The sequence below is a fragment of the Hemitrygon akajei genome, chromosome 1 (genome assembly GCF_048418815.1).
Source record: "Hemitrygon akajei chromosome 1, sHemAka1.3, whole genome shotgun sequence".
Classification (NCBI taxonomy): domain Eukaryota; kingdom Metazoa; phylum Chordata; class Chondrichthyes; order Myliobatiformes; family Dasyatidae; genus Hemitrygon; species Hemitrygon akajei.
This window is the reverse complement of record NC_133124.1, coordinates 40,702,403-40,715,000: the sequence shown is the minus strand read 5'-3', so window position 1 is coordinate 40,715,000 and position 12,598 is coordinate 40,702,403. Positions and strand designations below refer to the sequence as shown.

The window sequence follows — 12,598 nt, the reverse complement described above, 5'->3', positions numbered from 1 at the left end:
TTTTATAAATGGAAATTATTTTTAGGTTGGGTGAAATCAACTTGAGAACCCAGAATTATTTGTATTAAAAATTAGTTTATCGATGAGAGCAAAAATTATATAAACTGTTTTTGCATTCTATTAAATAAATTCTCATTGATTTAAATACTTCTAGGCTGTTCTGTTTGGTGTTCATTTCTCCACAAGAAAATTCAACTACAATTAGGTTATTCATCCATCCAAGATTTTTATTCAAGGGCCAGTTATCACATTGATGTGTCCGATATTGTTTCACACTAGTGAAAAGCCCCAACCCTCCTTGACTGGTGGGAACCAAGCAATGGTAATGTTTTGAACATCAAAGCTAATTGATTTCTTTTACGGGAGATGATTATTTTCCATTTTATGTCTGTTATTCAGGTTTTTGTTTGCGTGTTGTGAAACTTCATTACACATTTGTGAAGTTACTGAGTTTGGGGATTTGATTAGTTTATTAAAAAGTAAAGAAATCTTCAGTCATATTAACACAAATTAATGTTTTACAGCAACAAGAAAAATATGCCAGAATCAACTGTTGGAAAGAAAAAAGGAAAACGGAAACATGAATCTTCTCCTGAAAATTCAGATATGGACAAAACACCACCTCCGTCACCACAGGAAGAGGATGAATTGGGAGTGCAGGTGAATTTGGTCTTAAACTTCCCCATGCATGCTCATAGAATACAAAACTTGAATTTTGTATCCTCCATGGGATGCACATTTTATTAAGATTGGTAAGCAGCTTTACATCGCATCAAATTATGTCTGCATATTATTTATCAGGTAAAAGCATTTATCTGCTGGCAGTAATGGTATAAGTGGAGAACCTCAGTAACTGATATTGGATGCAGTGTTACTTAAATGCTGAAGCTGAAATTTCTTGAAATTTGTGTGCTTGTAGGGTCTATCTTTAAATGCCGAATCATGAGAAGAGGAGGCATGATTACTTCTGGATTTACTAAGTACACAATACTTAAGTTTTCCATTTAAGTTATTTTTTAAACAGGCAAAAATTTTCACAGCCAAATGTAAGCCATGTATCATTCATTTCAGGAAAGCATATTCTTATCCACTATGCTTTCTAAAACTATAATGTTAGGAAGTGTGGGAAATATTGATTTGTTCCAATGAGGCATTGTGACATCTAGAGTTCAACTAATCATTTAACTTCAAAGCTTGAGCATTTATTTTTGAAGGCAGTCTGAAGTCATTTTACTTTTTAAGATTGGGTATCCAGCTTTGGATGGATGCTTCCATGGTTACCTCAAGTTAAATAACAAAATTTGGCAAATGTAACAAACTTGGACCAAATTCTTTTAGCCAAGAAGCCTTTCTTCCATATACCTGTTTGATTATAGATTTTTTTTAATCTATGAAATTTTGGAAGCAAAATAACCAGTTAATTAGGAGCTATCTGCATCTTTTAGGTCTTGGCTTTCTAATCCATTTTTCTTGTGGTATTGGAATCCAGGTAACATGGACATGGACAGATTTCTTTGTATGTTATTGTTTTTGGATTTTTATGCTGGCTGAACAGCTGAAAATTTTACTAGTTTTCCTCTTATTTTCCAAATCTGTTTATCGCACTTATTTCATCCCTTCCTATTTTATAACACGGGCTCTAGTTAAAGTCAGTTTTGCATTCATTCTAAAACCATTTTTTGCTCTGTCATAATGTTTAGTACAAAGATAAGTCTCCCTTTTCATCCACTTTTCCAATACTCGTCTTTCTACTTCCAGCAGCTTTTGCATTCAAGCCCTAACCTCATCTTTCAGTATGTTCTTAGTCCTATTTACTCTTGTCTTCTGCACAAACAGAGAAAACTCTGCCCACCTAGTCATGCTAATTATGACTTTTTACTAACAAGGAAAGTGCTTCTTCAGGAAAACCTGTGAGATTTGCTGTTATTTTGTCAGGATTTTCATCCAGTCCATAGTTATATTCTTCCATGTGTAGGGATTGTCTAGGCACTCTCGGGGTGATATAATGTAAGCTAACATCTGCTTTTCCTACGTTCACTTAATGAATTCATTTTACATTCTCCATTATATTACAATACCTTTTCATAATTAAGTTTGTAATAGACTTCCATGCTTCAATACCAAGGCCAAGGTAATCAAACCAAGGACAAACCTCACTCTAGTTTGTCTTGGGTGCTGTACAGTTTTATTTGGTGTTTTGAAATTAGAGTGGAAAATATTAGAGAAGGATATCAGAACAAATTTTTCTGAACTGGGCAGAAATGCTTAGGAACTTCTGAACTAAGTACTTATGGCATAAATTCATATTACTCAACTTAAATTTGATTTCCACTGTTCAATGTACAGTGGATTCCAGTTTATTGGGCAGCCACTTATTTAGGCTGACTCTTAAAGAACAAAAACTTATCATGAAAATAGCTGGAATTCTCTTCCCTTATTTGGGACTCTCTACCGCTTAATTGGGACTTGAGACTGTTGCTGAGCAGTTTTTAATTAGCATCAGTCCTGTGTGCTTGTGTGGCCATTAGACATTCCACCATGCTTAGAGCCAACAGTTTTTAAACAGCATCAAAAAGCAGTAATATTTGTTGCTGTTTGTTGCCGAGAACCAAGCAGTAAGACAATTCAGAACTGTTTTTCTCATTGTGGCTTTGAGCGTTTAAGCAGCTGGGAGTGAAAATGAAATGCTTTCACTACTTCAGGTTAGGAACTATGAAAGATTTGGACGATGCAATCATGGAAAGCATTGTATGAAGGCAGTTGATTATCTGCACTGCCTATACTGATGTTATTCATTTACAGTGAATCAAAAGAACATGGCAATATACACTGGATGAATTCCTCTGGTACCTTAGGAACTTATAACAGTTTTATATTTCCGGTCAAGTTGGCGCCAGTGAACAGCGATTCCTCGGGTGATATCTTTCAGATAACCAACCTCTTCAATTATTTCACTTTTTCTGCATCTTCTGCTTGTTTTTTTTGTCTTGATTGTGTTACGGAAACTGCGACGTGCAGTTTGGAATTTGATTGAATGATCTAGTGCTGTGTCCGGAGAAGACCAGATACTTTATTTCAATCTCAAGCATCAAGAAAGATTGAAGCATTGAGGTGAATGCAGAGGTAGGCAATTGCTTCTAACAGAGGCCACCGTGGTGATGACAGTCAGCGGCATTCGGACGGCGTGACAGGTGCTCTTCATGGAAGGATTGAGTTTGTGTGGCAGCTGTTCTCAAATGGGAAGATGCTTTCGATATTCTGAGATTTGTGATTATCGAGCTGTACTTTATATAGGTCTCCTTCAGTTTTTTGGTGTTTTCCTCCTTGTGGCATTTTGGCGGGTGGGTGATCTGTTAGCTTTTTATATGTGGGGGGGGTTTGCTTGGGGGTTTTGATGCTGTTGCCATTCATTTCTGTGAGTGAGGGGGTCATGGATTTTATTGCTGTTTTTCCTGCGGGGGAGAAGTTTGGGGATTTGATGCTATTGTCGCCATTTTGTTCTGCAGGGTACAGTGTTGGGGATTTGTCACTGATTATTTTTTCTGTGGGAGAGAGGGTGGGGGTTTCGGGTGTTTATAAGTTTTGTTTCTCTCTTTCGTGTGGGGGAAGTTGATGTCTTTCGACAACAACTGTGGTCTTTCTGTATTTCATTGCTCTCTGGAAATGAAGATCAGAGTTGTATTGTACATATGTACTTTGACAATAAAATGAACCTTTGAAGCTTTATAATACTGCAGTAGTATTTGTAGTGTTCTAATTTGTTCTCAGTTAAGTGTATGATTTGTTACTCAGTTAAACAGTAATTTGTCTTTTTTATATCTTTTTAACTATTTTCATGAAACTTCAGCTAATTGGGGCAGCTGCTTAATTGGGCCAAACTACTAGTTCTGTGTTCCAACTGGAATTCACTGCATTTGCTTGTCTTGTAAGACGTGATTGTGAATGAGCATGTGGTGAATGTTATGATTTCACAGGGCATGAGTATCCTTTCAAATTATCTTAGGTATTTTCTATAGCGCTGTATCTTTATTGAACTATCATATTTGGGTATGAAATGGGTAGCTAGACAAAGTCATGCTCATCCCACACACCATGGATGCTTTATAATTTCAGATTGGTTAAATTAAGTTTGGTATGGAGAATGATTTCTAAAAGTACAGTTTATTTTATGGATGGATAAACCGAATGCATCAACATCACCTAATGCCTGTACTGGTATATGGCCGTAAATTGTATTGGGTGGGAATACGGATGTTGGTCATTTTGGCAAATTAAAGCTATATGGAAATAATGTAAAAGAGAAAGAAATGGGTAAGGAATAGATGGGAACTTTTCTTTTTCAGGGGTTGAAATAAATTAGTGTTTTTCAGCTCTTTGCTTGACTTGAATTGTTATCCCCATAAATACACAGAAGATGGATCCATTCCTCACAGCTGAGTATAAAATCATCATGGTTAACATTGGCATCACAATTCACTGGTCTTGGAAGATTATTGTATATGGGCAGTCCATTGTTTCTTTACCTGACCTTATCCATGTTTCCTTTTAAACGTAGACAAGTTGTTCTTGGCTGCATCTCGTAGCAAGTTTCATGTTGCAGGTACTTGGGTAAAGGGGTTCCTCCAGGTTCTGCACCAAAGTTAATGATGAGTGTTTTGTTCATTTCAAACTTGCTGATAGACATTAAGAGGAGTAACTTTTCAAAACACTCAGACGTGTCGAGGTGTTCCTGAGTGGCGTCATGATATATTTCTGCTGTGTGTAAATAGTTCCACCAAGCACGTAACAAAAAATTCACCCTTCATAAATTAAGCCCACAATTTTTGACCAAAGACTTAAAATCCTAGGTTACCCATTTGCAATTGGTGCAAGTTTGAAATTGTCAGCGAGCTGTTGCTACTTCCACATCTGAAATTTTTTCATCTGCTATATTTTCCAGAAACGTCGCTCTAGTCGACAAGTGAAAAGAAAACGATATACGGAGGATTTAGAGTTTAAAATATCTGATGATGATGATGCAGGAAAGGATTCTCCATTAAACACTTCGCAATCAGAACAGGTATCTATCTTATATCAGTAACCACTAACTGTTTAACTGTAAGTTTTAATAATGTAAATGGTTTTTGTGTGTTTAATTGTGCATTTCAGTTTTCTCTATCTTGGCATGAGTGAACCGATGAGGAAAGATTGTCATTTTATGAGTTAAAATCACTTACAGCTTCCAACTTTTATATTCAGTGTCCTGACTTATGAAGGCCAGTATGCCAAAAGCCTTCACTATTGCGATACCGTGGTGGCAAAGCGGTTAGCACGACAGTTCTTTTCTGACGTCCTCTGTAGGCAAGCTTGTATGTTTTTTCCTGTGTGCGCGTGGGTTTCTTGGTGCTCAGTTTCCTCCCATAGTCCAAAGACCTACAGTTAGTAGGTTAATTGGTCATTATAAATTATCCCAAGATTAGGCTAGGGCTAAATTGATGGGTTGCTGGGTGGTGTGGCTCAAAGGGCTGGTAGGGCCTATTCCACACTGTATCTGAATAAAAAAAATAAAATTATCTTTTGATGTACTATAGAATTTTAATCTGACTTTTGCTGTACTCACTTTTAAAAAAATAATATTTGTCACCCCACAAATACACAATCTCAAAAATTGACAGCTTGCCAGATCTAACATTATCAGGAAGAGGATTTAAGTACAAGAACATTGAGGATTTGCGTACAAGAATATTGAGTTACGTTGGGCCTTGGTGAGGCTGTGTGTGCAGTATTGTGTACAGCTCTGCTTCCCTATACAAGACGATGTACTTCAGGGCTGCTGGGTGTTATAAGGGTTGGGGTGCAATTGACTGTTATAATTTGATGTACATTCTGTAAATATTGAATGTAAATATGGTAGTGCCTTTTTAAAAAGGGTCTATATTTGCAGTAGAGAAACAAGAGTTCGGTATCCATGAAACATCTGGATCCTCAATTTCTACATATATTTAACGAGTTAACAAATTTTTAGATATTTTGGATAGAATTAATGCAGGAAGGAAATGATGAGGTGAAGAATCGTGCATTATCTTAATGTTTTCACCATGCATGATGAGTGGTAAACTCACTTTGAGCTAGTGTTTCTTAAAAGAGTTTAGTTGACTTAAAAATACTACCTGAGAGTGCAGTAAGTCATCCAGGATTTGATCTGAGAAAACTGGACCAAATTGCTGTTGGCTCTCAAACCTTTTTGGTTGGAAGTTTTCTTTTAAAAGGATTAATAATCTGGGACCACCCCCATCAAGTTAATGTTACTTGTATGCTAAAGTTTTGTAAAGATTTTAATACTTTTAAATGTGCCCTTTCAATGACATTCCTTGTCATCAAGTTGTATTTTCTTATCCAAAGCTAAATTTTGCATTGAAGAAAGAAATCATCTCTTGCCAGGTTTTGTTGCCACTACAAGAAACCTTTCATTAATCCTTGGATTTGCCAGGAATGGGAATAAATGTAGACCTCAGTGAGAATATACAGATCTAAAATTTTGAAATTAATATTGAACTTGGTTGAATGGTTCTTAAATTAATAGTTAAAATAAATTATATTTGAATTACGCATGTAGAGTTCAGAGATAAGATCTTTGGATTAGAGAAGAATTGAAATAAAGGCAGGAGAGGGAAGGAAGTGATGGCTGCTAATGTGAAGGAAAGGGAGAAGCTCAAAAATGAATACAGGAAGAAAAGATGTGATGAAGGATATCTTCCATATTTTGTCTCTTCATCACATGGGTGGGTACAAAGGTGAAGGTCAGAGTTGATTATTTCAGGTGAAATCAAGGGTTAGGGTATGTCAGAAATCTGTGGGAACGTGTATGGTTGGCCAACTATATGTGTAAGGATAAATGTGGTCAAGCAGCTCCTATAGCCCTATTGAAATCTGTAGCCGGGGAAGAAGGAGGATCTGTCAAGGGCTTGAAACAATTAGTTATTTGGTTTGTATATCTACAACATGGCCACTGATTGAGACAGGTAAATGGTACTCCATAGTGACACTTGGTGGCCAGCATTTGAAAGTACAAAAAAAATCATGGGATTGCATTGCTATTGCTGTACATGTTTTAGCTAATGTCAATTTTGTAATTGGAGTTACAAATACTGCATTTAAATTAACAATTTAAGCACACAGTTTATCTATTTAGAAATAAAACTTGAATAATTACAAATGTTCGAATGTCAATGTGCCAACAGGTGGATCTCCCGTAAGGGCATTTTAAATGGGCATGTCTTCTCTCTTCCTGTCTCCGTACCACATTTTCTTTCATAACTTAAGACCTGCTTAATTTTCTTTTTTTCCTTTTTAAACCGACCAATCTTTTAAAACTTTTTCTGAGTGAGAATGTGCTTACTTTTCCAGTGAATTTAGAGGATTTTGGAGACTGCATTGATTAGTAATGTTTCAATGCTTTTAGTTGCCTGCTGTAGGTTTCAGATCTCAAAAGCATATAATAGGGCACTAATTCAACAGTCTAAATCTGGTGTTTTTATCTTCAAATATACTTTGCCTTATTTGACCAAATGCTGTGCAGGTGCATTGAAGACCCTATAAATTTTATAAGTGATATTTGCCTTTTCTAAGAGTGGCCCATATCTTTGTAGTTTTCCCATGAACCAATATCATTTGAGGACTTTGTGATATAGTGTGCGAAGATTGGTAGAGAATCTCTGTACAGGTGTTGAGTGCATACAAATACAAGCGCTGGCAATATGCTTAACATATGATAACCCTTTGAGGGGTTTTGAAACAGTTGAAGATTGGGAAAGGTGCTAACACAACTTTTTTGTCATCTTTTGAGGGCTTTTTTTAATGCCTCTGCTATTTCTGTTTGCAACAGGTTTATCTTAACTGCAATTTCAAATTTGAATTAGGAAAACATACTAAATTTATAATGTCATTGGTAATCTGTTTTTCCTTCAAATCCTGGAGATGCCTCATTGGTATATTGCTAGAGCTGTGTAAAATCTCAGTTTCACTCTTTCTAACCAATTTTCCCAAACCCTATTGTGCTTTTTTGTTCCTGGCTCTAAATAAAAATATAAAATTGTTGCAGCTAAGATTTCTGTAAACAAAGTGGAATGAATGTTTGATCTTTTGTTGCTGGTCAAGGGCCTGGCCTGTAATTTCCTGCTCACATGAGCATACTTCACAGCACTGTTTACTTTGGAAAGGAGCTGAAATCTGTAGCTAATTAATGCAAAACAATTGTGCTATGTTTGGTTTGTCTTTTAGTCTTAACTGCTTATTGAAATTTCGGAAGTGTGATATTAAGATAATATTAGGAAAACCACTGAATATTTTAGAATTGTCCATGGCAGTTTCTCAATGCACTGTTGAGAGTTCTTTGCATTGTGTATGTCTTAATTCCTGTGCTTTTAACATCCCATGCAGTAAGTACAACACCTATAGTAAATTCGTTAAAAGTTCTCTTGAAATTGTTACTTTGTCTTGGAGTATTGCTAAGCAAGTTTACAAGGTATTTTGTTTGCAAACCACTTCCTTAAAGAACTACTGCAATATGCAAATTTTGCAAGTGAACCATCTGTCTAGAGCTAACAAGTGAAACAAATTGGCATTATGATAAATATTACTGGTTTTAAATCACTAATGTGTGCAAAATATAAGGTCTGGATTTAAACGGCTTACTTTGACCTAATTAACAGTACACCTCTTCTGTTTCCATTTTCTAAATTTTAATTGTCCTTGCCCTATATCTATTTGATATGTTTACTGGGAGTGCATTCAGCTAAATTTTTTCAGGTGATGCTTCTGTGAGGTTACTTGTAGGGAGCCTGCAAATATAGGCAAATGATTGGACGTCAAAGATGTGTACAATTGATATTAAAATTTGTCTTTTTAGGATGCGTCAACTGGTCCGGTTACTGAGAAGATCATGAGTATGCGAATAGTGAAAAAAACAGTAAGTATTAAAGTCTTAAGGTGCAGTATCTGGGTTGTAATTGACATGTAGCTCTTTCCCTAATTCTCACTTTTCAGTCTGTATTATAGGCATTTGAATTGTTAGTAACAGCTGGTGGCCATGTAACAGTAGCAATATAGAATTTGAGCATATTAAAATCCTTTGGCGGCTGTTGATTATGTGGATTGACTGCAATTTAGTATTTGAATGGTTGGCCTTGTACTGAAAAATGATCAGTGTGAAATGTACTTATTCTGCAAAGAATACATAATTCTGTTTGAGTTATAAATTTTCCTTGGTAGGGGCTGTATTTTAAATTCCAACACATTTTGAGATTAGTTTTCAAGATTGCCAACAATAATACTTGTGGCTTCCAGTAGTGCAGCTGTAAACTGGCTGCTGCCTCAGGAAATGGTACATTTGGCATCTGCTTAACACTGTGGGTTTGGCAGGAAGCCAGGTCAAGGTCAGGTTATTGTGAATGGAGTAGCTGGTGGTTAAGGAGGAGATAAAATGATTCATGAGTTGGTTGACACAGTAAGCAGAGTAGTTGGAATTGATAGCTTTTTTTCAGGGTATTGCAGGGGGAAAAGTAATCTCCGCCAAAGGAAACTTTTGGTGTTCTTTTCTTTCTAATTCTACTTAAGTACATTACAACTGCATCCCTAACCACTTCATGGTGGTGAAGTGTCTGGAGACTTAAATGACAAATGGTTTGTGTTGACATTGGGTTCTAAAATGTGCTTGTGATTTCAGACCGAGTCTGGAGAAGAAGTTGAAGTAGAAGAACTATTTGTTAAATACAAAAACTAGTAAGTATGTTGGTGGATTCATTTTAAAACTGGATCAAACTGTAGCACAAAGATTATAAATTATTTACTTTGATACCCATGAGGGTTACTGCCCTGCATAGAGTTTGAAAGGCACTAAATGGAAAATAAAGTGCCCTCTATCTCAATTAGTGTTCCTCTCAACATTGTCCTCAAAGCTTTTGTCTTTCTTACTAAGGAACTGCACATTTTGTATTTCTGAGTCTTGCACAGTTATCTGCTGTATAATTCTCATTAACAAATTAAAGAATTGCAAATAAGCAGGAAGGAAGGAAATAGACTAATGAAAATGCAGGAAATAAACAAGTAGCAACAGATTAAAAAATAAAGCTTCAGTAGCAAGCTAATTGTCAAGCAGAAGGGAGACAAATTAGTGAAAGGAATTAAATATTTTTTAAGTTGAACATCTTGTCGATAACTAGAAATGGGAATATTAAAGGTCTAGCATTCCAATAACCTTTAATAATATAAAATGTAATAGACCATCTGACGAGTTAAGAGAAGAATGAACTTCAAAGTAAATTTATTATCAAAGTGCATATATGCCACCATATACAACCACAACATTCATTTTTTTGCAGACGTGCTCAATAAAACCAATAACCATGACAGAATCAATGAAAGTGCACCAACAGGATAGACAAACAACCAATGTGCAAAAGACAGATTGTGCAAATACAAAAAGGGAAAAAAAGTAAATAAATAAGCAATAAATATTGTGAGCATGAGATGAGTCCTTGAAAGTGAGTCTCTAGGTTGTGGGAACAGTTCAGTGATAGGGCAACTGATGTATACCCTCTCGTTCAAGAGCCTGATTGGTGAAGGGTAATAACTGTTCCTGAACCTGGTGGTGTGGGTCCTGAGACTCCAGTACCACCTTCCTGATGGCAGCAGCAAAAGAGAGCTTGACCTGGGCAGTAGAGGTCTCTGATAATGGATGCTGCTTTCCAGTGACAATGCTCCGTGTAGATGTGTTCAATGATGAGCTGCCATTACCTATGAGAAGGCTATCTCCACTACTTTTTGTGGGCTTTTCTGTACAAGGGCATTGGTGTTTCCATACCAGGCCATGATGCAACCAGTCAATATAGTTTCCACTGCACATCTATAGAAGTTGGTCATGGTTTTAGATGACATGCCAAATCTTCGCAAGTTTCTAAGAAAGTAGAGGTGCTGTTGTGCTTTCTTGGAAATGGCACTTGCGTGCTGGACCCAGAACAGATCCTCTGAAATTATAACACTGAAGAATTTAAATTCCTCTATGATTGTTGCCATGAATTGAAAGTAGATGTCCAGCATCTCACTATTTTGCATATGATAAAAATAGACTTACTATTTGACTATACTTTCCACCAAGATATTCATTCAATGTTTTTACCACTGATTTGGTAACATGATCATTACATCCTAGTTCAGAGTGAAAAGGTTTAAGATGTCAACAGGTACAGAATTGTGAAATTATCGTCATTTGCCATTTGCACCTGTAATTTATAAATGCATCAACACAAATATGCATGTTATTCTGGAATTCATTCATCACTACAATGCATAATAGATTCTCTTTTCTTTAATTCATACATCAATGAGTATGGGTAAAACTTCCAAATATAACTATGGTGATATACATGATGTACAGCCTTACCCATCCCAAATTATTTTAAGTTGTTGGCTTTCTGCCCTACCCTTTAGGATTTTATGTCAAAGTGGTATTGCATGAAGTGTTTAAAAGAGGTTTTTTTTTTGAAGTAAATGATTTCCTATACTCTGGGAAGCGGAGAGACCGGCAATCTACAGCTCACTTTAAAGTGTCAATGGTTTGTTTTTGTTTCATATGACTCTGAATCCACAAGCTCAACATAATTTATACTCCTGACTGTTTGTAGTCCAGAGCCTTCTATGATCAATGTCTTTATTGAAACTACTCATTGGCAGTGCTATAAAATGAGGAAGACCAGTGCATTTGTATAGTTGATATCTGTACTAAATGAAAATATTTTTAAAAAATTCAGCTACTGAAAATCTGAAATTGACAATATGTTGGGGATAGTCAACAGGTCAGCCTGCATCTGTGGAAAGAGAAACTGTTAATGTTTCTGGTTGAAGAGCCTGAGTTCTAACAAAGTTTCTTCCACTTGAACTGTTAACTGTTTCTTATTGCATTGGTGTTTCCAAAATCATCTGATTTTGTTAATGTTATGTGCACTAAATGTATAAACATTAGTTGAGGGCAGTGTGCCATTTGTATTGTATAACTACTACCAACTACTGACTTTCAGTTGAGTCTCTGCTCAGATCTAGATTAAATCTGGACTTTGATCTGCATGTCTCTTACAGAAGAATAGTTATTTTACTCAGTACTTTGCCATTTAGTCAGTCAGGCCTAATTTTGCTTTGTCCAATAGATTTATGAGCAAAAACAAATAGAATTATTTCTGCAAGAGATGTTTCTGCATTTTCCTCAGTCAAACTAACAGTTGAGTTGCACAATGCAAAATACCTCAGATGCTGGAAATCTGAAATATGACAATGTTCTGGTCTGACAGTGTCTGTGGAGGGAGAAATTGGTAGTGTTTCATCAGAGCTGGGGAGTTGCAGAGAGACAGGGAGGTCTGGAAGAAAAGTGGAATTCAGTGGTTGGTTGGAGGCTTGAAGAGGTTGAATGGCACTGGTGTTATTAGCTGAAGGAGAATTGTAAAGGCAAGTTATTAATGAGAGGTTTGTCTACAGGGATGTGACTGGAGAAGATAAATTGAAATATGATTTTGCCAGAAGAGGAGAAAACAGAAAATGAGATGGCAAATTAAAAATGACTAGAAATTGA

At 36.1% G+C, this 12,598-nt stretch overlaps 1 protein-coding gene across 5 annotated transcripts in view; it reads left to right on the top strand.

Annotated features, from left to right (window-relative positions):
• chd7 (chromodomain helicase DNA binding protein 7) overlaps window positions 1–12,598 on the top strand; it is a 228,198-nt gene that overhangs the window by 102,676 nt on the left and 112,924 nt on the right. For all 5 annotated transcript variants that reach the window (XM_073041862.1, XM_073041857.1, XM_073041872.1 and 2 more), the window contains exons 4-7: window positions 525–660; window positions 4,940–5,059; window positions 8,888–8,947; window positions 9,704–9,759. In XM_073041862.1, coding sequence (XP_072897963.1) covers window positions 525–660; window positions 4,940–5,059; window positions 8,888–8,947; window positions 9,704–9,759 — 372 coding nt within the window. The remainder of the gene's footprint in view (window positions 1–524; window positions 661–4,939; window positions 5,060–8,887; window positions 8,948–9,703; window positions 9,760–12,598) is intronic.